General features: G+C 39.3%; 5 protein-coding genes across 5 annotated transcripts in view; all 5 read right to left on the bottom strand.

Annotated features, from left to right (window-relative positions):
* The window catches only part of LOC138013098 (uncharacterized), a 37,935-nt gene extending 26,061 nt beyond the window's left edge, over positions 1–11,874 (bottom strand). Inside the window, exons 1-2 of the mRNA XM_068860063.1 lie at positions 11,777–11,874; positions 11,143–11,285 (exon numbers count right to left, since the gene is read on the bottom strand). Coding sequence (XP_068716164.1) covers positions 11,143–11,182 — 40 coding nt within the window. The 5' untranslated portion in view covers positions 11,183–11,285; positions 11,777–11,874. The remainder of the gene's footprint in view (positions 1–11,142; positions 11,286–11,776) is intronic.
* A 2,581-nt stretch (positions 11,875–14,455) lies between these two features.
* On the bottom strand, positions 14,456–15,148 carry LOC137968166 (uncharacterized). Its single transcript, XM_068814797.1, has one exon. The coding sequence runs from the start codon at positions 15,146–15,148 to the stop codon at positions 14,456–14,458; it is 693 nt and encodes a 230-aa protein (XP_068670898.1).
* A 100-nt stretch (positions 15,149–15,248) lies between these two features.
* LOC137968165 (uncharacterized) lies at positions 15,249–15,572 on the bottom strand. The gene has a single exon (XM_068814796.1). It carries the CDS (start codon positions 15,570–15,572, stop codon positions 15,249–15,251), a length of 324 nt encoding a protein of 107 aa, XP_068670897.1.
* A 323-nt stretch (positions 15,573–15,895) lies between these two features.
* On the bottom strand, positions 15,896–16,447 carry LOC137968164 (uncharacterized). Its single transcript, XM_068814795.1, has one exon. The coding sequence runs from the start codon at positions 16,445–16,447 to the stop codon at positions 15,896–15,898; it is 552 nt and encodes a 183-aa protein (XP_068670896.1).
* Positions 16,448–16,512: 65 nt separating this feature from the next.
* Positions 16,513–25,000, bottom strand: part of LOC137968163 (uncharacterized) — a 22,435-nt gene continuing 13,947 nt past the window's right edge. The window contains exons 2-4 of the mRNA XM_068814794.1: positions 18,657–19,408; positions 17,601–18,132; positions 16,513–17,459 (exon numbers count right to left, since the gene is read on the bottom strand). Of these exons, the coding sequence (XP_068670895.1) occupies positions 16,513–17,459; positions 17,601–18,132; positions 18,657–19,408 (2,231 nt within the window). The remainder of the gene's footprint in view (positions 17,460–17,600; positions 18,133–18,656; positions 19,409–25,000) is intronic.

Raw genomic sequence — 25,000 nt, 5'->3', positions numbered from 1 at the left:
ACTCTATTAGTACTATTAGACTTGAGTGCTGCATTCGACACTATAGACCATAAAATGTTGATTGATCGCCTTAAAATTAGATGTGGAATCACAAATGTACCTTTACGATGGTTTCAATCCTACCTAGAGAATAGATCTCAACGAGTCGTCGTTAATGGAGCTGAATCACGTTCTTTCGACTTACAGTTCGGTTTGGCACAAGGGAGCTGTCTTGGTCCTCTGCTATTTACAATTTACACTGGAGAGTTATCTGATATCATTAAACCCCACCTACCATCTGTTATGTGCTATGCTGATGATACTCAACTTTATGTATCTTTTAGTCCCAAGGACAATTGTGGAGAGGTTGAGGCCATAGCGGCTATGGAACGATGCATTAAAGATATACAGAAATGGATGAAGGAGTCCAAACTACAACTTAACACTGACAAGACGGAGCTGCTACTTATTGGCACGAAGCAACAACTTCAGAAAATAAATATGTTCACATTATGTGTTGGTAACGACTTGATAAAGCCTATCAAAGAAGTCAAGAACTTGGGGGTGTGGCTAGACCCATCCTTAACAATGAACACACATATCAATAAGACTTGTAGTATTGCATTTTATCATTTGTATAATCTTCGTAGAATACGAAAATATTTATCACAAGAATCGGTGGAAGTTCTTATCCATATATTAATTTACAGTAGAATTGACTACTGTAATAGTCTATATCTAGGTTTACCTGATTATCAAATCCAAAAAATTCAAAGAGTACAGAATGCCGCAGCTAGGCTTGTATATAATGCCGGTAAATATTGTCACATAACACCTTTACTGTTTAAACTTCATTGGCTGCCTATTCGTGAACGAATATTATTTAAGATTCTTTTAATTACGTATAAGGCTGTTCATGGGCATGCCCCTAATTATATCAAAGAGTTAATTAAATTTAAGAAGCCTGGAAAATACAACCTTAGGTCAAATAGTGACAATTTACTATTAGAAATAGAAAAATTGAAAACATATACTACTCTTGGAGACCGCGCATTTCAAGTCGCCGCTCCAAAACTATGGAATAACCTACCATTTAATATTAGAAGTTCATTATTTTTACCATCTTTTAAGAAAGCACTTAAGACGTATCTTTTTAGAGAAGCATTTCCTTAAATATTTTAATTGCTTACACGACGTATACAATTCTTCTTTAGATATTAAGGCCAGTTTTTTTATTTTTTATGCTATTCATATAATTTTAATTGTTATGAGTAATTAGTTATTAGTTATCATTAGTTACTAGTTATATTATAAAATTGTAATTGGGTTTTTAATGGATTTAGTTCCGCGCAGGTGAAAATGTAAATTGATACTTGCGCGTTATAAGTAAATAAATTTATATTATTATTATTACTATTCCCTTGACTTTTCGTTTATCTGACTGATAAGCATTTCTTGTCTTTTTAGTTGAATAATCGATGTTGAAGTCGCCAAGTATAATTTTGTCAAAGTGGGATTCAACTCCGGCCAAAGAATTATTAAAATCTTCAAGAAATTTGTCCACTTGTTGATCTGGGGGTCGATAGATACATCCAATAATTAAAGGCTTGCAGCGAGTTCGACACCCTGCGAGCAGAGCCTCCTTTTGTCTTTTTCTTTACTGAGGAGGAGAAAAGTAGGCTCTGCCCGAATCGCGTCAACTCTTTGAAGTCGCCGCAGCCCGAACTTCTGGACTAGTCAATCTTGTTTTCTCTCGTCAAACCGGTTTTTCCAGTGCGAGAGTCCGTTTAGTGACAAAACCGATGGTTATAATTGAGCCCGTTGTACCATGAAAAACCAAGATGGCGGCGAGATCTGGCATATTAGGCTTGGGTTCGAGACTGTATCCTGGCAACATGCAGCGCATATTCAATACAGATCTTACTCGATTCATGCAGAGCCTTTCTCGAGAACGCCATAATCAAGCAAGCAAAAGAAAGGCTCAGCTAGCAGGGTGCGAGTTCGATTCACTTGTATCCAAATTGCCTCGTTGTTATTATGAAGGTCATTTCTCTCGGTGAATACCAAACCTTCGCGAATATAAATTATCACACCACCACCAGTCCTTTCGCTACGGTCACGTCGAATGATAGAATACCCTGGCAACTCTATTTCGCTGTCATCTATGCCTTTATTTAGCCAGGTTTCAGATAAGGTTATAACATCTGCACCATTGCGTTCACACAATAATCTTAATTGATCCATCTTTCCGAGAAGGCTTCGAACATTCAAATGAACAACCGAAAGCCCTCTAGCTTTGAAATTAAGAGTTGGGACGTCAAAAACATTGCCAGGACCAGGATGAGAATTTATATCACCAGCCAATAAAATAAACGATAGAGCCAGCAGAGATGACTCGGTCAAATTGAGCAGCTTTGATACTTTGCATGTCGAAGGCAACTTTTGAGTATCCATGCCTTGGGCCAGAGTTTCGACTGTACGTCGGCTTCACATCCAACTTCGAACCAACAAGTATGTGACCAAGATGGTTATCAGCTTGAATATGTGGTTTGAGCTGAGTCATGAGCAAATAAATGACCAGAGGAATCATAATTTTACGAGAGCAGGACAGGACGCTGCCGACCGCCATTGGGTTTTGCATTGTATCTGCAGGATACTTTGTTCCGCATAGTTGGGTCAATGAATGTATGGAGATGTTTGGAATTGCAGAGAATGTAACAAACTTATTGAAAAAGAGTATGGAGCAATGGAAGTTATCGATGATGTCTGATGGTGAAGATCTTGGGGAGGTAAGTGTGAAAAGGGGGATATTTCAAGGAGAAAGTCTGTCACCACTATTGTTTGTTTTGAGTATAGTTCCATTGTCGTTGATACTTAGGAAGGTAAATGTATACTATGAATGGGGAAATAAAGACTACAAGCTAAATCATTTGTTATATATGGTTCATTTGAAGCTGTTTGCTAAGAGCGAAGAACAAACTCATTGGAAAATTTGGACCATTTACAGACTTTATAAAATGTCTGTAAATCATCAATTTACAAACTTTAACACTTTTACTCGATGAATATAAAATCTCTGTAAATTTATTTTACAGATATTTTACAGAGTTTTGGTGAGTAAAGCTCTATAAAATGTTTGTAAAATGTTTATAAAATATAACAGCTACAACATAAGGAAATACTTGAAACTTACAGACTTTAGAAAATCTCACAAAAATGTCTATAAGTCGAAAATTTACAAAGATGTTAGGCTATTTAGTCACGTCTCATTAACTGGTACACTTGTGAGAACTGTTTATGTCTTTAGCATTGATATTGGGATGGAGTTTAATTGGAATGAAAAAATGTGGAATGTTTATCATGAAGAGAGGGAAGATTGTTAAATGTGAAGGAATAATGCTTCCAAATAATGAAGTAATGAAGAAGGTTGAAAAGGAAGGATACACATATTTGGGTATTGTTGGATTGGATAAGATGAAAGAGGATGAAATGAAAAAAAAGAAAAAAACAATAAAGGAATATAAGCGAAGGCTTCGATTGATCCTAAAATAAAAAAAAATAAATGGGAAAAACAAAATAACAGCAATAAATACATGGGCAGTGGCAGTATTCAGATATGGAGCAGGAATGCTACAGTGGAAAGAGAGTGAGTTGAAAAGCGTGGATAGGAAATCAAGGAAAACAATAAGAATGTATGGAGTATTACATCCGAAGAGCGATGTACATTAAGAGGAAAGAGGGAGGTAGAGGCCTGATTGGTGTGGAATGTTGCGTTAGAGAAGAAGAAAATAGTTTGGGTTTTTATGTTGCCAATTCTGAAGAAAACCACATGAAGGGAGTTTAAGCAGCTGAGACAGTCAAGACGGAAGATACTTTAACGAGTGAAGAATTTAAAAAACAGATAGAACAAAACTGGACTGAGAAGAAAATGTATGGACAGTTTGTCAGGGACATGCCAGAGAATGTTGATAAGAATAAAACTTGGCAATGGTTATCCAAATGTCATCTGAAGATTGGGACAGAAGCAATGTTATGTGCTGCACAGGAACAGACCACCAGGACAAAGTATGTAAAGCACTACATCGATAAGACCAGTGAAAGCCCCCTGTGTAGTGCAACACTTAGTATGTGGGTGTGAGAAATTGGCTCAGAAAGAATATAAGAGACGACGCTACAATGAAGCAAAGAATATCCATTGGGATTTTTGTAAGAAGAATGGGTTGGAGCATGCGGAAAAGTGGTATGAACATGTCCCAGAAGGAGTAGTAGAAAATGAAGAAGTCAAAGTTTTGTGGGATATCAATGTTCATTGTGACAATGTGATAGAGGCAAGAAGACCAGACATAATTGTAATTGACAATAAAGAGCGAAAGAGGATAATCATCGATATTGCTGTACCAGCTGATGTAAGAGTAGGGGAAAAAGAAAAGGAAAAAGTAGAAAAACACCAGGACTTGAAGAGAGAGATCGGAAGATTGTGGAAACTCAAAATGGTAGAAGTCGTACCTGTAGTGATAGGAGCCCTTGAAAGTGTCACCAAAGGATTTGATAGGTCGATTGGAAAGCTAGGGATACCATTCAATGTTGGAGTAATGTAAAAAACTGCCTTGTTGGGAACTGCAAGGATATTGAGGAAAGTGTTAGAAATGTGAAGAAGAGACAATTCTGTTAGCCTTTGGTTATTTGTTATGACTAGCCTAACAGAGGAAAAGACGGCAATGACAACAGCCAAAACATGATATTGAAACTCTATAATAATAATAATAATAATAATAATAATAATAATAATAATAATAATAATAATAATAAAAATTATACCAACAGATGATAGAAACAAAAGTTTGGAAGAACACCAGGGGATCAGTGGATGTTGACAAATGCCGGCAATGCGGGGAGCACAGAGAAACAGTTCAACGCCTTCAGTCTGGATGCAAGAAGCTAGCAGGATCAGAGTATGTCAAACGACACGACAATACTCTGAAAGTGCTAGCAGTGAAGTGGGCTATTGAAAATGAACTGCTCCCTGAAGAGACGGAGTGGTATGCAGTGAATTGGGAACGAGGAAAAGTGATCGAAAACGATGGAAAGAAGTTTTCTTGGGACTGGGAACAACGAATGACAACGACCTGTATTGCGAGAAGACTAGATCTCATATTAGACGATACTGTTGGTTGATATGGAGTACCCGAACGAATCAAATAAGGAAGCCAAACGAGAGGAAAAGATCAGAAAGTATCAATAGTTATGCTTCGAATTACGAGAGGGGTATACTGTTAAAGTGATTCCAATGGTTATTGGATGTCTCGGAGGAGGAATGAAGAAATTGAAAGTCAATATGAAACGAATATTTGATGACGATAACGATAAAGAAATAGAATTGATAGCACACGAGATGCAAAAGATAGTACTGTGGGAGAGCGAGCCCCTTATTAGAAAGATTTTGTCTGGACTGTTGACGTGATGGCTCCACGATGGGACAAAGGGGTAAAGAATTAATAGCACACGAGATAGCTAGAATTAATAGCAAAGGAGAGGCAAAAGACAGTATTGGGGAAAAGGGAATCCCTTATGAGAGAAATTTTATCTGGACTGTTGACATGAGGTGTCTTTATTATTTAGCAGATCGAATAGAGTAATCAGCCCTCATCCGTCCTGCTCTATTTTGTAATTTTCGTAATTTGTCAGCAAGTGCTTTGGAGCAGTCATTCCATATAACATCACAATAATCAAATTAAGGTTGTACAAGCGAATAGTAAATTGTCTTAAGTCTCTTGATTGTCGGTTATTTTTCTAGCTAACTACATCCCAGGTTAGAATTTCATCAATATGCCCCCCCCCCCCCCCCCCAATAACTTAGTAGAAGGTTTCAGTGTTCACTTGGCCTATCATCCATCTTTCAATTCATGAATTTAGCTTTTGTCAAGTCATATAACAAGTTTTGGAGGTATTGCAACTTAAATTGTTTGTCTTGAGCCAATCGTGTAGTGCAGCTAAATCACTATTTAAAGAACATTTAATTGTGGATATATACATATCATCGGCGAACATACCAGGTGTTGTATGTTGCAGACATTTTGGGAAATCCTTTACATAAATTATAAAAAAAATGGCTCAAGTATACAACCCTGGGGATTGCCACATGATACACATTGTTCTATGGATAAGACTCCATTTACGTAAGATCTTTGTGTTCTATGAGGGTCCCCAATAGGGTTTTCGGGATCCGGGAATTGGCTTTTTTGGAGCTCGGGATTCGGGATTATGAAGAAATATGAGAGCGGGACTCGGGATTGCAGTTATGGACGGACGCGGGATTTAGCGTAATTACGAAGCGGGATCCGGGAAATCGTCAATTTGAAGCCCCGAGATCCTGGATTTTTGACAGCCAAAAATTTAAACTCAACTAAACTTTCTCCGTCGCCAGCGACGGAGACGACCGGAAATTTCCACCACGCTAACACGTGCCTTTTGTGAGCCCTATGGAGTGATCTTTGTAGTGAACTTTGACCGCACTAAGATCCACAAACTTTAGAAGTGCAGCCAACGAGGGCGTTAAAAGAACAATCCATTGGGCGGAGCACTATTTTACAAATCCTAAGGCATTGTACCCGAACGCACCATGTTTCTCTCGTCCATGCCTACCATGCAGCCTTTGACACCTGTGACGATAATGCCACAATTTAAACAAAGCATTAGGGATTGGGCCCAGACTTTTGGCGCAGCAGTCCATCAGCACGCTGCCAGAAAACAAATTACGATTACAATAGCCGGAACGCTGCCTTCCTACCTACCTACCTACCTCCGGTCTCCCTTAAGCCAGCTGAACCCTTCGCAAGGAAAATGAGAGGGACGAAGCAGGGGATGCAGACGACGAAGAAGGCGTTCTTAAGTATGATTCGTCCAGCAGCGATGAAGATTCAGAAGAACAGTCCGTTGGTGATGAAAACGACGAACTGACAATGATGTTGGTGACGTTGCTGGCATTTTTGGACTGCGACGTCAACTTCCTTCTCGGAACGGTTTCCCGGTTCGGAAGAACTATTCGCTTCAATGACAGAATAATATCGAAAGCCATTGCCATGATTAACTGAAAAGTCTGAAAATACTTCTTAATGGATGCTACTGAAAACACTTTAAAGTTATTATTTTAATGACTAGAGAGTTAAAGCCTCACTTTTATGACAAACGTGAAACGGCAGTGATGACCACGTGGCCATTTTCCTCACCTTTCGAAACGCCTGTTTGTCGCAGTTTGCCATTTTTAGCTTGACGGCATTGTTTTCATGCTAATTAGGAATTTTAGGAAGAAAAGTACTCTTGTAGATGATTGTATACGTTAGCACTCATATCACAGGCCATTATCGCCGTTTTATGGAACACTGATGCGTAACCTCCCTACTGCTTAATTAAATCTAAACTTACACCGAGTTTAACAAAGTGGAACATGTGAACAGATTCAATTATTACTAATCATGGACAATCACTCATCATTTCGGTTTCAAAACTGTAATTGCGAATTCCTATTATTAATTATTACGGTCAATTGGATCATAAACGTTTGCTGGAAAAGACTACAGGCGTATTCTAAATCAACTGTAGTTGTAATTGACGACGAGGCATGGGCATCATGTTGTGACGTCATGATCGGGATCGGGATTGGCCGATAAAAACGTTCGGGATTTCGAAATGAAGGAAAAATTTTGGTCGGGATGGCGGGATTGAAGAACCCTATTGGGGACCCTCTTCTATCAATCCAATATGATTTAAGCAACTGAAGAGCATTAATTGCCATTGACACCGTAAAAAGAAATTTTAATTATTTATGGTCTACAGTGTCAAAGGCTTTATTAAAATCTATAAAGACACTACTATTAAGTTTACCAGCATCCATGTTGGTAAGCCAAAGGTTTACTGCTCTTATCAAAGCTGTACAGGTTGAATGATTCGGTCTAAATCCAGATAGAGAGTCTCTCAAAAGATTTCCTGCGTGGAAATACTCTAACAGCTGCGTATGCATGACCCTTTCTATAATTTTTGATATGGCAGGTAGAATAGTAATCGGTCTATATTTGTTGGAAATACTTCTTTCATCGGACTTAAAAACAAGTTGCACTTTTGCCTTTGTCCAATCATCAGGAAATATTCCAGTCTCCAACACTTGATTTAGAATATCACGTATAGAATTTGAGATGTATGGACTACAAAGCTTTAGAAGTCTGCTAGAAATATTATGCAATCCGCAACTTACCGAGGGTTTGAGTTTAGTGATCAGGCTGTGAATGTACCCTTCACTTACACGGCGAAAATAAAAATTTGAGTCGGTTCTATTTAAAAAGTCCTCTGGTTGAAAAGCAGTGTCTGGAATACCAGATTCCAGTTTACTACCTAGGGAACAAAAGTGGTTATTCATCTGCTCAGCTATATCGTGCTTTTCTGTAAAATCTTTGCCCTCATAAACGAGTTCATTTATAACTGTCACTTTACAATTGCGTCCCAGGGAACTATTTATTATTTTCCAAGTTTCCTTAAGATTACCACTATGCTTCTTAATGCTCTCATTAAAGAAGTTAGTCCTGGCGTCCCTAAATACTAGCGTTCACTTCGTTGCTTGCCTTTTTATAATCATTCCACATTTGATGAGAATTCTGCTTGACTACTTGCTTAAAAAAAAAAATCACGCTTTCTCAACTTCTGCCTCAGTTCGGATGATATCCACGGTGAATATTTACTTTTCACTTTTCTTTTCCTTATCGGGGCATGTTTATTCGCAATTTCCAGAAATAGAGATTTCCAAACATCCCACATCTTGTTTGGGTCACCCAAAAGAGAAGCAAGATGGAAAGGTCTCTTTTATGTCATCAATGAGGGCTCCTCTTTTTGAATTGTCGAGATTCGATTATTCCGTGTGATGTCTGTGTCAGTTAGTATAAACTTTGTTTACTTAACTATCTAAATACTGTTAAATTACTTGTTATTCAAAATGAGCTCGATAAAGGCTTGATTAAGCCACCTACTTTAATGTTTACATCTGAAGTTTACGGATCCAGAGAATTTACAAAAATAATCCCGCACACTGATGACAATCACGTTAATTGAAGCACCCATTTAATGAGGCGCTTTTTCTGATACGGATATCAAGGAAAGAGGCTTTAGTCGATTGTGAAATAGCAGTATATTGCTTTAATTAAAGTATACTTTTAGTTAGTTCGATGTTTTTTTTATGTTTATGTAAGGAATGTAATGAAGACCAGAAAGAAATTTCCATGCATTGTTCACATCCTTTCAGCTAACCAATTCGTCATGCCGATATTTCAGCACTCGATCAAAATTTTTGCATCCCTGTTTCCCTGAAGAAAAAACATTATCCTAAAATGGGAGTCATGCGGAAACTTTCAATTACTATTCCAGGTTTCTCTTTCCGATCCGGTCCACAAACAATATATAATTTTAATTCAGTTCAAAGGACAGAGCAGGCACCTTTTCCGGCGCATTCACTTTCAATAAACAATTCTCTCAGAAGGATTATTCCCGCGGGCAATATAAAAGGTGTCAATATCGATACAAGGGATTTGCATGTGTAAATCTCCGAAAGTAAAGACTTAAGGCTTAAGCTTCTGTCAAAAAGGAGTTTTAAGCCCATTGCACAATTTGTTGTCAACTAAAACTGAAACAAAAATCATCGATAACTGATATTTTTTTTAAACTTCTCCTCGACCGCTTTACTTTACGCAAACTCTTACAAGCCAGTTCTGTTTTCTATCTGTCTCGAACTATGTAGACGAGATCGCGGAAGAACTCAATTTAGTTTACTCTGAGAGCCTGGCATGGCCTCCAAGATTTTCACTCAGCAGTTATTTTATATTCCACTCGCTAAATGCCAATGATTAATAAGATTGACTGAAATTAATGAAAACTCAATGTAGCATGATAGATTGGTGACCATATGTCACGCGTTCATTGCAGTAAGAAGTGTGTTTCGTGAGCTTTCGCATATACGACCGCTTAAGGGATAATGTTAAGTTTTCCTTTCAAAATTGAAATGTAATATTATGCTGCACTTTTCACTCATCATACACTATATATTAATATAAATTAACGAGTAAAGCCCTATTATTCAAATTCATGGAAAATTTTCTGCATCCCGTGTTCAAATTTAAAAAGACTTCCAATTTTCATTCCATCCTTTATTCGGGCTACAAGGAGGAACTTACACCATTCTTGGTAACCAAACGTAGAGCATTATTTTCCGTCATTATGGAAGAGTAAGGCATGAATATCGTGGCATGTACATTGTTCCTTTTCAGAGTTACGTGTTTCAAGTAGATAGGAATTTTTCGTATAAGTCTGCAAGACGATCATAATATCCTGTAGAGTTTGTGTTCATTCATTACCATCTTCCACTGTGTAACACAATTATTAAGTATTAGTTGTTCACAAATGACCCTATAATAGTGCGCCCGTGTTTGCACTCATGCACTGGTCACATGGATATCTCGTCCCCCCTTCTCGTCCTCTGCAAACGCAGTGAGAACATTCCATAGAAAATAAGAACTTCGCATTTTTTTTTTTCATTTCGCAGATAAACTGTTCCATTTGTGGCATAAAGCTCACTTGGGGCTGTCAAAGTGTGAGAAATTCTGCGTTGACAGGGAAATTGTTTACTTTGGCGAAATTTAATCGCTTCAACACTTTCATTCTTTGTGCTGAGAGCAGTTCGCAAACCCAGCGTTTACTTATCGGGAAAAAAAATGCTATTTGTTACTGCATATTTAAAAATTCCTGCTCATGCGGCGAGGATTTCGGCTTTGAGTTAACGCTAAGTAAAACCAGAAAACGTGACCATACAAATAAAATCAACTGAGCAGAATGTTTGAGCTACTTTAACCTAGACGCAACTTCTGCGTATTGCCTTTTCCCTTTCGCATGGCTGATTCTTTTGAGCCTTTGGGATGTTATGAGATCGGCAAATAAGTACCGAGCAGCTGAGCTGGGAAAAGCTAAAGCTATACTGGCATATTTTTCGTCAAAATGATCCGATAACTTCATAGCCGTAAACACGAGATAAGAGAGAGAGGCTCTAATATTTGAACGGCATCATGACTCAGTCGAACTTTGTTGTTGTTGTTTTTTTTCTCAACGTTTTTGCAAAGGAGACTATCTTACCTGTTAATATATTAAATACGATTCCCCTTTGGCAAATCATTGTTCAGGAACTTTGCTGTGCAGTGATGAGCTCACTTTCTTCAACGGTAACTTGGTACATTTGCATGAAGCGGTTGTCACTTCACAGATGACGTAACATTGTGCTAATGAAAGTTATGAACTTGTTAGACAAACAATAACCGACAAGATTACCTTCTTTAATTAGACTTCCAGAAGAACGTAACGTAAAGCGATTTCAATTTGGTGTACTCAGCAAACTGGACGGGCGCACAATAACAAATTGGTAGCTGTTTCAAACTGATGAAGTACTTTCTAAACTCCTTCGGGATCGGCTATTCATCGAGTTACGAGTTGAGTTGAGTTTGAGTTGAGTTTGAGTTGAGTTTGAGTTAAGTTCGAGTTAAGTTTGAGTTAAGATTGAGTTACAGTTTTTGGCGTTTTTCGGAATTAAAAGTGGTAAATATTCAGTACAAGTCACTTCGAAAACTGTTTTCTTCGCGTTGAAAGATATATTTGCACAAAATTTTGCAAAATGGCATGGCTTTCCAATGATCAAAACAATCTTATAATTATTACACCTTTCACGGCATCATTCTCGTTGCTACTGTTAAGTCTATCGACGTCAAAACGATACCTTAGAGAGATACATGGGCTGTATTGTTAAGCCTGTTAAAGCCGGCCCGGCGGCTACGATGAAACGTATTTGTCGTCCGGCATCATGGTCGATCAACACGCCGTAAACGAGAGGGAAACATTTGACGAAGTGAGCCCGCATTACGCTTTTTGCTCATAACCGCTGAAATTTCAAAACATCAATACGTCAACACAACTGTTACGTTTGCCACTCACCGAAATTTTGTAATGTTGGCAGTTAAACGAGCCGAGCATTTAAATAAATGAAAATGTTTGACCTAGTCCCACATGTCGGAAAACCATTTCACTGCAAAGTTGAAAGACACAAGATGTTGAAAGTAATGCTTGATTGTTTCGCCTGGCCTTGATGGTGTTACATTTTTCTTTTAAGTGCTATTAAGTGGTAACTTAAACTGTAAGTTATGAAATTAACAGCACGTTAATCCCTACTTCGGTCCGCTATGACGTCTAGTTGCCTAGCTACAATCCCAGCCAAAAGGATGGTGACACCAACCCAAAATACAACCCCTTCCCCCCTTTTCAATGTTGATCGCGCTATGACCTTGGGCATTCGTGAGAAAAGTCAATAGTTTTTTTTTTCCCTATCGAAAAGGGGGGAAGGGGTGAACTTATGTGTGGCATCAAGTGTCCAAGAAATATATGACCGAGATTGGGTTGGGTCTAAAACAAAGGTCACTTTCAGTTTGACGTGTCACTCGTACTTGCAGGTCATTGTTTTACCTTTTCGAAAGTAACCCCAAACTCTCAATTTGCCTAACCCTAGGCCTAAAAGCCAAGTTTAGGTCTATGGTTACCCAAATCAATTAGGGTTTTGGGTTACTTTCGAAAAGGTAAAATAATGACCTGCCACGAGTAACCCGTCAAAAGTGACCTGTGTTTTAGACTTGCAGCCCGGATTGTGTCACGGTGCCCGGTTCGCGAGTTACTTTGTGACTAGAAAGGTGACGGGTGCGATTTGCATTGTTTTTCGAAATCTATACTGGCCCCTTTTTAAAATATGACTTGTTACTAAGCAGTGAAAACACTATGAAAAGGAGTTTGTTTCGCTCACCTTCTGTTTCCTATTTCTACATGGTAAGACTTGGGATCTTTGCGCAGTCCAGGTTCTGGTTCTCACACAATGGAATGTTGATAGTTAACTACAGAGTCGTTGGCAAGCGTTCGAAGTGGTGATCTTTAATTGTTAATTAAAAATTGTCTGTCTGGATCCCTACTCAACCGGTTAAAAAAAGGTCTACAAACAAGCTTTGAAATCAGAGTATTGAAATTGAAAGTATGTCTATGATCTGACCAAATCACGATAAACATTTCTTTCTGTCTACACTTCTACCATCCTAAAACTTGCACTGCTTTAAATCATGTTTCATAAACTCAACTCAAACTCAACTCAACTCGTAACTCGATCAATAGTCTATCTCAACTCCTTCAAAGTGTTAAAGGTCAAATGAACGAAAAATTTGACTTTTTTTTTTCCAGTCAAATTTCATTGAAATTTGCAGCTTAAGTAAGGAATAAGCATATTCTAAAGTTTCAAAGTGAACAGGTACAGTATCGCAGAGATATTCGATGTTAAAAAGTGCTTCTTTTCTGCTTTCATTGTCGTAGAGCCGTCGGGTCAATTGTCGGGAATTCATCGGAAATAATAGTTGGCGTGCTGCAAAGTGCGGGATACAAATCTTATAAAATTTAGTATTCTCTTTAGGGGAAAAGTAAGCACGATCAAGTTTCCCGACAACCCAAAACTACGGAACTAATCGCTCATAAAACGTACCAAATAATTACGGGTTTTGCAGACCATTTCACACCAGACAGCTTCAAACGAAATCTGGCAGTGAGGAGTTTGCTTGGCCCAGCTTTCAAGCCGCGAAGACTTGACCTTAAAGATGGTGCCATAACAACTATTTTCAACTTCAAAGCGTGGAATCTGAAGTAAAAATATGCCAGAAAAGAAGCCACACCGACGATCATTGTAGTACGCCGACTAGGCAGTTCCTCATCTATTCGTTCAGCATTTGCGAAACGCAGAGATTTAGAGGGTGTTTTAATGATCCAAACTCTTTAATGATAGATGACTTCCTTTTAGAATACAATTCCTGGTAGAGACGATTTCCTAAGATTTCCGAGATAAAATTCCGCCAATACACAAAATATAATACCGCCAAAAACTCGATAAGATTTAATTCCTGTCACATGTCAATCAAACTAAAGCTCGTGTAACACTAGTTTCCAGTTTTCAACACACTCCCCCCTGATTGACGTCGAAGTCAATCAAGAAAGTTTAAACAAATCAGACTGATTTAACGCAAAACCAAATTTAGCTCTTTAGCTTCAGTGTCAAACGCTCAAGATACGGTCAGACAGTTCATGGAGCAGTGATCACTGTAGGGATGTCTTCATCTCTAACTATCTGAATGTTCATTCCACTGTCAAACTGTCCTGTTCTCGCATTAGTTACGTGTTCGTCACACACGTTGATTTCAAGAGGATAGAGCTTTTGAATTGGATGTTTTAAGCGAGTCTTGCGGAGAGAATTATCTACTGTTACCACTTCTGCTGCGCGCACAACGTTGTCTTGTCCCTGGAACAGTTTTTCTACTTTCCCCATTCTACACTGTTGTCTGGGTGTCTTGTCAGCATAGATGTGCACAACGTCTCCTACTTAAATTGTTCTTCTTGGTTCACCTCCCTTGAGTTTCTGGTACTCGCGGATACCTGTAAGATATTCTTTCTTCCATCGATTTCTGAAATGGGTGAGAAGACCGTCTAAATATCTCTCTCGTCTAGGCAAAGTGTTTACAGGTACTGTGATGGCAGGAGATTGATCTAGAAGTCGACGACCAATTACAAGATGAGAAGGCGAGAGTGGAGTTTCTATTAGCTCATCGTAGACATAGGTCAATGGCCTAGAATTCAAAACGCCTTCAGTTTCGATCAACACTGACTCTAACTTTTCATAACTCAACTTCGCATTTCCGAGCACTTTCTTAAGACACCTTTTCACAAGTTTCACACAGATTTCGAAGAATCCGCCCCACCAGCTGGCTGTGGGTACATTGAATTTCCAGTCAATGTTCTTCCGATCAAGAGCAAACTTCTTAACCTTTGCATCTCGGAAAGTTTTCCCGTTGTCCGAAATGAACAGGGTCGGTAGTCCTCTTCTACCGAAGAATCGCTTCAGCACTCTTAAGAACGAATTGGCGGAGAGGTCTGGCGTAAGTTCAAGGTGCAAAGCTCTTGTACTAGCACATGTAAACAGAGCAATGTAACACTTGTACATTTCTCCCTTGGATACGTATATATTCTTCACGTACAAGGGTCCGGAAAAGTCCACACCTACTTTAGAGAAAGCCATTTCCTCTGAAACTCGGAAGGCAGGTAGTGGTGGAGTAGGTGGAGAGCTGTAGGCTCTTCCTTGTAATTTCTTGCACGTAACACACGTGGAAAGTACATCCTTAATTAACAGCTTGCCTTCCTTTGATTATCCAGAATTGTGATCGGATTTCAGTAAGAGTTTCTCCAACTCCATTGTGATTCACATTTTCGTGGGACTGCATGATCTCGAGCTTAGTGAAATGCTGCTTTCTATATAACAGAATGGGATGTTTTGTTGAGTATGGAAGTGAAGACTTCTGGATTCGTCCCTTGCATCGCAGAAGTCCGTTGGCATCCTTAAAGACTCCTAACTGTTCCCAAGTCGAACTTGATTTCTCCTTTTCTTCAAGTTTGGCTTGAACGTCTCTGTACCAGAGATTCGAAGCAATATTCTGATCCTCCATACTGATGTTAGTTATTTCTATCTTCCTCTTGAGCTTCTGGATGAATTTCAGCACAAGAGCGGTTACTCTGACAAGTTTACTGAGACTACTAAATCTTTCTGGACAGATGACTCCTGAAATGTTTTGAAAGCACTGCACGGATACTGTCAAACATTTGAAATTTCAGGTTTCCTTCTCAATTCCTTTGTTACTTCTTCTGGGAATGTACTCTCGCCGATTGGACTATCAGGCAGGTTTGGCCACTGAACTTCTCCTTCTTTCAGAAATGGAGCTCCACCATAGATCACTGTGAGCGAGAACAGAACTCTTTGACCCTCGCGACGCTATATCAGCAGGATTAGACTCAGACGGGTAATATCTCCAGTGATCCTTACTCCATAGACTTCGAATCTTCTGAACTCGATTCTGAACAAACAGCTTGAATTGTTTAAATCTCTATTGATCCACCACCACACGATCTGAGAGTCAGTCCAATTGAAAACAGCGTCTATCTTCATAGTGCAGGTCAATGCCTCATGCACGGCTGTCATCAAATTCGCAAGTGTTAAGGCGGCCATTAACTCCAGTCGAGGGATTGATTCACCGATCAAGAGAGCAACTCTTGTTTTGGACGCTAGAAAGCAAACAGAACTGGTTCCAGAGGTTGTCAACCTGATGTAGACATTTGCTCCATAGGCAGACTTGCTAGCATCTGCGAACCCATGCAGTTGAATACACGTGACGTCTTCGACTTGAACATCACCCAGGATGCAACGAGGCACTACAATGCTTGAGACTTCCCACATGTCTTGTAGTAACTCCTTCCAGCGCGATGCGAGACCTTCCGGCAAAGCTTCATCCCAACCAAGTTTTAAATGACAAATGTCTTGGAACATGCACTTTAAGGGCAAGATAACTGGTGACAGCAAGCCTAATGGATCATAGAATCGAGCAGTACTGCTCAATAGGTCCGTTTAGTGAAAGTTCCCACTAAGGCTTGTCTAGAAAAGGTAGCAAGATCAAACTCGAAATTATCTTCCATCCGATGCCATTGAACTCCCATTACTTTGACAACGGTTTCTTCGCTCACATTGTTGTTTGAATTTGACACTGTCCAATCTTCTTCCTCAATGTTCGGCTCGGTCAATGTAGGAGTAGCCTTACAAGACAGCTCCGGTTCCCAAGACAAAGATTCTTCTGCTCTTTTGATCATTTCAGTTAACTCTTCACTGTTCGATGCCCACTTTCTCATATTAAAACCTCCTTCTCTGAACCGCAACTTCAACTTGTGGTAAAGTTCCAAAAACTTCGTTACCGTGTTCTCTCCAGATGCAAAGTCATCAACATACAAAGCTCTCACAACAGCAGCCACAAATTCAGGATCAATGTTCTCAGACCTTGTTAAGTGGTTCCTCAATGTTACATTCAAAATAAATGGAGAGCAAACTAGACCAAAAACAAGACGAGTGAATCTCAGTGTGATCACTTCTGGATTCGGGGAGTTGATGTCATCTACCCATAGGAACGTTAACAAGTTTCTCTCTGCTGGATTGACTTCAATGTTCAAGAATTCTTTTTCTAACTCACCAATCAAAACCACTTTATGGAGGCGAAATCTCAGCAAGACATCAAAGATCAATGGAGTTAAGGCTGGACCTGGTAGGAGACAGTCATTCAAACTTGGTTCATTGCGGGATTTAGCACTGGCGTCATAAACCACACGTAGTTTAGTAGTGATTCTGTCTTCTTTCAATACTTCTTTATGAGGAATGTAATGTACAGTTCCAGGAAGGGTATCTAAATCATGACTCTTATCAATCAATTCAACAACACCAGCATTTAATTGTTCCTTGATGACACTGTCATATTGTTGGACCTTAATCTTTGCAATGAAGAAACAAGGCGATTCTGTGCCAACAAGTAATTGTCTGGAATAATCGGGTGTTCAGTCTTGAAGGGAAGAGACACTTCATAACGGATTCCATTGAACTTCACTTTGGTAAAATAGTCTATCCTTTACTCCAAGAGTGTCATAGTCCCAAAACTTACTTAGCTCCTCTTTCAGTAAGAAATCATCTGAAACGAAGTTCTCTTCAATGACTTGACATTCAGTTTTCATAACATGGGACACGTTAACAGTTGATAACTGTGTATTCGCACTTGCCGCATTCACAGGACCACTCAATACATATCCTAATCTTGTACGAATTGCCACTGGTCCATGTAGCTCCCCCCTTACCACGTGATTCTGAACCACAGACCAGTAATGATCTGCTCCAATCATGACATCAATTTCTAGATCCTCATCACCTCGTGAGTGATCAGCCAGAGGTAAGCCTTGCAGATGTGGGTAACACTGTTGTGCAATTTCAATAGTCTGGTTTGTGATGGGACCACAGATCAACTCAACTTCATAAGCATTAATGAACACTGTCAAATTGTCTTGACATTCCAATGCAAACTGAACGATGCTACATTGTTTCAATGAGGGTTCATTGTTTCCAAAAGTTTGTATTAGAACTGTATCGCTTCCAATTGGTCGTAAGCTCAATTTGCTCGTTAACCGTGAGCTTATATAAGACTTGGGAACATGAATCAAAAAGGATTCTCACATTGCAAGAATTTCCTCCATAAGGACTTCTGACGTTAGCTCTGGCCGTTTGTAACAAGATACACTTGTTATTAACGTCTTGAGTTAAATACAAGTTTGTACTCACAGTTTGTTCTTGATTGCTGTCTCTAGCCCTTCTAGTCGTGATTGGATAATCTGGATAGTGTTGAACGCTGCACAAAGCCACGTGATGTTTCCCACTACAACGATGACACCTTGCTTGACAATCTCAACTCACATGACCGCTCCTCAGACAACCAAAACATTTTCCCTTTTGACGTAGAATTTTCTTTCTAGATTCTGGATCGGTAACTACAGAGCATTTGATAGTTGGATGAGGTCCATTGAAGAAAGTGCACCATTTATCCTTAGATAGCGGCAGTCTCTCGTTGTTTGCAACCAGGGTTGACGATGTGGGGGGGTCTTTTGTTTTGACCTGTGCGAATTCCAAAACCAAACTCTCGTTTTTCTTTTAACTTTGTTTGCTCTGTTACCGTTCCCAAAGCACATCTTTCTCGAATTTGCAATTCTTCTGTGAAAGACTTGATGATTGTATCAAGGTCCCAATCTTCTGATGTGCCGCGACTCAGGATGAGGCGTAACTCATGTGGGATCTTTCCCATAATTACAGGTGTCAAAAATGTTCCGTATGTCTCAGTCGAAATACCGATTCCTTTTAGACTTCTAACTGCCGCCTTCGTTCGATCCAAAAGCTGGCGCAATTGCTTTAAGTCGCTCCCGTCGCTTACTTTTGGAAGCTGCATGAGCAATTCGATGTGTTTCGAAATAATGACTTGTTTATTTCCGAAGCGCTTATCTAGAAGTTGGACCGCGTGGTCGTAATTCGAGCTTGTCAATGCTAAACCAGAAATTGTCTGGGCTGCAGAACCTTCAAGGAACGACTTGAGATACTGGAATCTTTCCACGTCGCTTAAGGTGGTGTTTTTGTGAATGGCCGATTCAAACGATTCCCAGAAGGGATGCCAGTTGATTGGGTCGCCTGAAAATTTCCTCAATTCCAGTTTGGGCAACTTTGCGTGGGTCAGAATTATTGACGCTTTTGATTGTGTTCCCGCCTGAATACTCGAGTTAGAGTTTTGCGAGCCCAATGTCGTTCCTTGTATATCCTGACCCTTTCCAGTATTTTCCTCAGCTGCTATTGCTGTTTCTAGGTCGACTATGCAGGCTTGAATAGCGCTGGCGAAGTCACAGCTATTGCTCACGTCTTCTTCTATTTTCGTTTCGTCTACCAAATCGATAATTTCACTGTCCAATATTTTGAACTCCGACAATTTATCCAGCAGGGTACATCGCAAGGATTAGAGCTTCTTCAAAACGGTAGGATGTCCTCGTTTATCAATTTGTTCCTGTGCCGCGAGGATTGTTTTCCTAACAAATGCGCGATGACTTTCGCGAACCATGGCTTTCTTCTTCAGTCGTTTCTTGGGTTCCGACGACATGTTTACACGAGGTTAATTCACTTTTTTCACTCTTTCAATCCTTCACTCCCGGGTCTCGGCACCAAATGTTTTAATGATCCAAACTCTTTAATGATAGATGACTTCCTTTTAGAATACAATTCCTGGTAGAGACGATTTCCTAAGATTTCCGAGATATAATTCCGCCAATACACAAAATATAATACCGCCAAAAACTAGATAAGATTTAATTCCTGTCACATGTCAATCAAACTAAAGCTCGTGTAACACTAGTTTCCAGTTTTCAACAGTGGGAGGCATGATCCATCGTGTTAAACATATCTAGGAAAATATTGAAAATTTTCCCTTTTTAATATCTATTGGGTCTTTCATTAAGTTTGCTCGCGTTGTGAGGATATTAAAACATGTTTTAAAATGCTACGACATTTTTTCTGACGTACACAACAATCGTAAATCATGTCGTGGGCCTTTCGTAAGCTGTTGTCGCATGCGACAAAGTCGTACCATGTAAATCGGCCCTAAGACTACTGAATTGGTGAGCACATGGTTGATTTAATGGACTACTATTACATGTACTCACGTTCAAAACAGACTGGCAGGTCCTAGAGAGCTGGATCGAAGGTCAATGAAGCCAAACTCACTGGATATATTCAAGAATGCAGTGTGTGTGAATGTAGCTGAGCGCGCGCGCGTACCCACACACTCAATTCGTAAGCTGCTCGCGTCAACTTGTGATTCAAATGGGTCACAAGATATAAGCAAATACCGCTAATTTCGCTCTCCTTTCTTCTAATTCCTATAGACATGAATATAAATAGACATCTCCTATTCATGAAAACTACTAAAATTCTACACAAACGGTTTAATGGTCATTTTGGAGGTCAACACAAACGGATTTAAAAATCTGTTTGTGTTGACCTTCAGCTCAACTCGCGCGTGCACTCGAATAAGCGAGTGACGCATGCGTAAATGCCGATCTTGTAACCCCCTCATTTTTCCCGATTTTGCAACTTTTCCTCGTTTATATCTTTGCTTCCGGACGGTGAATTTTTTTCATTTTTTGTATGTTAGCTTAGATTAATTTAAAACGTTTGTCTTTCAAATTTAAGAAAATTCTGTCGGTGAAACATTCTGAAAAACTGACCTACAGAATTTGTTGAATTTTAAATACTTTAGAGAGTATTTCTAACATTATCTGGTAACACTAAATGGGAAAATTTCGTCGTCCCGTTTCTTGAAAAAAGGCAACATAAGTTGATTTTAAGGCTCAAAGAAATGCCTAATATCGTTGCCATGGTAACGTTATTTTGGAGGAAAATATAATGTGAGAAGTCTACGATGGGTACTTAATACCCTGGCCAGATTTCGCCTTGATATGATTACCCTAACTGTATCGAAGGACAGAATATGTTTATTTGATTGAAAAAAGGAGAAACTATTTCGAGCCTCCTTAACTATGCAAAGCATGAGCTTGATATATTGTATGAAAGTCCGACTAAACTCTCAAGCTGCATGCTAAATTAGTCACGTACAAATACTTTGCACTTTTAAGGGAAGATACGTGGTGTATTTTGTCATTTAGTGGTTATATATTACATAAAATTATGTAAACACGGTAAAACCTTCAGGGTTAGGATTAGGGTTACCATATTTTCTTAACTATGGTGCTCCGCGAGCGGGCGCCGCAGGCACGCGCGTAGCTCCGCTATAATTATCCCTTTGGCTGACTTCAACAAAGTTGTGTTCCACCCAGTGTTCTGTCTTTTGTCGCCGTGCCCTCTATATGCAACTCTCTTGTTTGCACACGAGAGATTTTCATGACTCTTGGAAAGAACCACTTTGTTGTCAAAATTAATGATTTGGTTGCTTTTTTTCTCTTGATGGTCTGTACCTCTGATTTTGTCACGTTGGAATGAATGTAAGAAATATTTCCATATCATCCACATTGCTTTTCCTCTCCTTTAAGCTAAATTTTAATATATCGAAAAAGGCCTATTATGGTCTTTTTCAATCCAAAAATTACAATGAAGTATAGTACATCTCACAGGCTTTTTTTTTTTGCATTTGCTCGCTTATGATTATGCAAATAAATGACTACAAATGTTATCCGAGGGAAGAGTGGAACGCAATAACAATTATTCGTATCAACATATATAGGTGTGATTTGTAACCAGTTCTCGGTGGTTCAGTGGAGAAAGCTCAGGGATAATAATCGGACGATTCATCAAGGGCAGTGGTTTGAACTCTGGCAGAAAGATAAGATTTACTGTAAAAGAAAAATTGTAAGTAGGATTTGTACACAGGGGGTGGCAGTAAAAAAAAAAAAGCTGATTGAAGACAAAATTCATCCAAGAGAAAAATTAAACCACAACATACATGCTTTCTGAGAAGATACTTGTCAGTAATTCCCACGTTCAGGGAAGACAGGTGATTAAACGATAATTTCCAACAGCTGTACCCTTGCTATTATCCTTCATTATAAGGACAGTCCTTCTTAATGTCATCTATTCTGGCACCTTTTCAATGTCCACACATGCTTGTAGATATTCTCGTAGCCTGGTTTGCATGAATACCGCTCTTTTAACCTCAAGCCTTGCACATGGTCAGGTCCCACTGCCTTCCAATTTGACATCTTTCTTGTAACTATCTTGAGATCATTTTCAGTACTGTTCATGTTTTCTTCCTTTTAACCTCCTTCATTCTCTTTTTAACGCCAGCCAGCCATTCAGATAGAACCAAGAGAGGATGAGGTAACAGAACGGATCCCAATGCCGCATCATAGCTTTTTTTTAAAATATAATTTTAGTTTCGCAAAGCTATTTTAAGTTCTCGTTCCCACTGCCGAGCATGTATAATTAGTCATTACAACTGATCAATCAGGTGCTCTCTAAAATAGCTGTATAGCTAAACTTATTATTGGAAGAGGCCCACGTATGGGGAATCCGTTCTGTTACCAGACTCCCCCCTCCTCAGTTGTTATGACATTTTTTTGCAACTGTAATTACGTTCCTTATTTCCTTGATTACAGTCCTTCGGTCACTAGATTAAAGTGATGCCACTGCTTTCTTATTTTTGATTGCTAAAGCTGCGATAGTATTGTCACCTGTTCATCGCCTAAACCATTGCCATCAGTACCAAACTCAGTAAGACTGGCTCAAAAATCACCACTTCCACTAAATAATTCCACCGTCCATTGCTATGACCTCTCCCGACTCTTCAATCACTTTCTCAATACTCGGCGCATATCCCGTATACCCAATGTCGATGATCGTTTCTCTATTGGGAATTTATCTTCTAACTTCTCATGCGTGATGGAAAGCTCTGATTTACGTAGCTTTGTGCATGATGATGTTTCTGGAGCTTTTGTCTCCTCCAGAAGTTTCAGAGGGGGGTCAGTGGTATCCAAACCATCTCCCGCAAATGTTTCCAATGGGTTCATGCAGGAGCCCATCACCCGGAGCGTGCAACTTCCATACAGCGTCTGTGAAACGGCGTTTTTACAAGTAAGGTTATTTTTAGATACGCCTTTAATTAATAACAGTTTATTATTACTTATGCACCGCTTCTGATTGGCTTTTGAAAACTAATTCTAGGGAAAGGCGTATCTAAAAATAACCTTACTTGTGAAAACGCCGTTGTACGAAAATAGGTAAGTTGGTTCATGACAATCACCTTGTTCTATAAGCTAAGGTAATACATTCAGCCTAAATTATTATTTGAAACGATTGAAACGTTATTGGAGCAAACTCCACGTGATTTCTTGCGGTAGTAAAGGAAACATTTGGGAGACTAATTAATCAGTGCTCCAATACTTTGCACAAAATTACGATTTCTCAGCCTACCGAATGAAGGAGGTGTTCAGCAGGTGAGTATCTGCTTGCTGGAAAGAGAAGTATTGGGAATCGCGCTGAGAGCTACATTTGTTGTGGCGGATATCTGGAGTCAATGTACCTTTTATTCCCCCCCTCCTCCATTGAAGGCTAATGCCCATTTTCTTTCTTATGCTTTCTCGGTGGCTTCCGCCTTGCCCAGCTGCGAAACGGAGTTTCTGGTCTGCTTCTTCTGAAAGTGCGGAACAGATAAAAATTTCTCAGCAGGTGGAGACATTGCTCCAAAAAAGACTAATTTTTGGTTTATTTTATGGTCATTATATACTTTGATGAATTTTGAAAAAAAAGACAAAATAGGCTAGTTAGGTGTCCCTAGCAGTCCTCAATTCGCAATCTTAGCTAGTTTAATTCTCAGGCTTGTTAAGGCACGGTTCACTCGCTTATAGGACATAGTTACGTTAAGAGAAGAAGCCATGGTTTAATGTTGCTGAAACGTGGCATACATCCTATCTTAGGGAAGTTTAGTTGGTTCAAACGTTCACAATGCTCAAATTCAGGTTACGTGACCTATAATTGGATGGTAACGAATAAAACCTTCTTTTCAAAATTGGGAGTACAAAGCGAAGTTTAAACTACTTTGTCTTGGTATTAATCTCTTACTACGTGGGTACTCTTTATGAATTCGCCTTTTAAAGGCCCATTTTCACCCTAGTCGCAGCGCGCCCCCGGTATGATCTCGTGTATCACGAAATTACAAAAATTCGAAAGTCTCAGAAAGCCTTTCAGAATCTTCTTCGTCAAAAGCTATCCATCGATAAATCTTTTAGGTCCTGATTTGAGTGAGTTTTCTAGTTTTCATTTACGAGAGGCAGAGTGGCCCAGTGGTCAGGGCGCTGGCCCTAAGATCCGAGAGATCCCGGGTTAGTTGAATTTGATCCTGGTAGTCCCTGGTTCAACTTCCCAGCTGCACTTATAGCCAACTGGTTTGCCTCCGGCCAGTTGGGATTCTTAACAGTTGTTGTCAGTCCCTTTAGTTGTGTTTCATTGGCCCTGAAAAGGCCTGTGGGGAGCGGTCAATTGTATGTATGTATGTATGTATGTATGTATGTATGTATGTATGTATGTATGTATGTATGTATGTATGTATGTATGTATGTATGTATGTATGTATGTATGTATGTATGTATGCATGTATGTATGTATCATGTCCTAATTTTATCGAAGTATGTTATGACTATATGGGTTTCTGCAGGTACCTGAAAGCATTGAGCTTTTGGTCACTTGGGATTAGTCTTTATTTGGAGTTGTTTTGTTTTCTGTCTTTTGTTTTTTTTGTTTTACGTAATTCCTGCTCCGGTACTTGTAGAAGCTGCCGACTATATTTGTTTAAACTATTTCCATTTTAACTTGAATAGTATCGAACAACATAGGAAATTGCCGAGCCGAAGTTTGCTCACCGCTTCACAAAGAAAGTAACATCTGCCACCCTTTTGAGCACAAGCTTCTTTAAAAGAGCATTATACTTCTGCGTCCCAGGTATCCTAACAAATGGAACTAACAAAGTAAAAT

This window comes from Montipora foliosa, chromosome 8 (assembly GCF_036669935.1).
Source record: "Montipora foliosa isolate CH-2021 chromosome 8, ASM3666993v2, whole genome shotgun sequence".
NCBI lineage: Eukaryota > Metazoa > Cnidaria > Anthozoa > Scleractinia > Acroporidae > Montipora > Montipora foliosa.
This window is presented reverse-complemented; position numbering and strand designations above follow the sequence as displayed.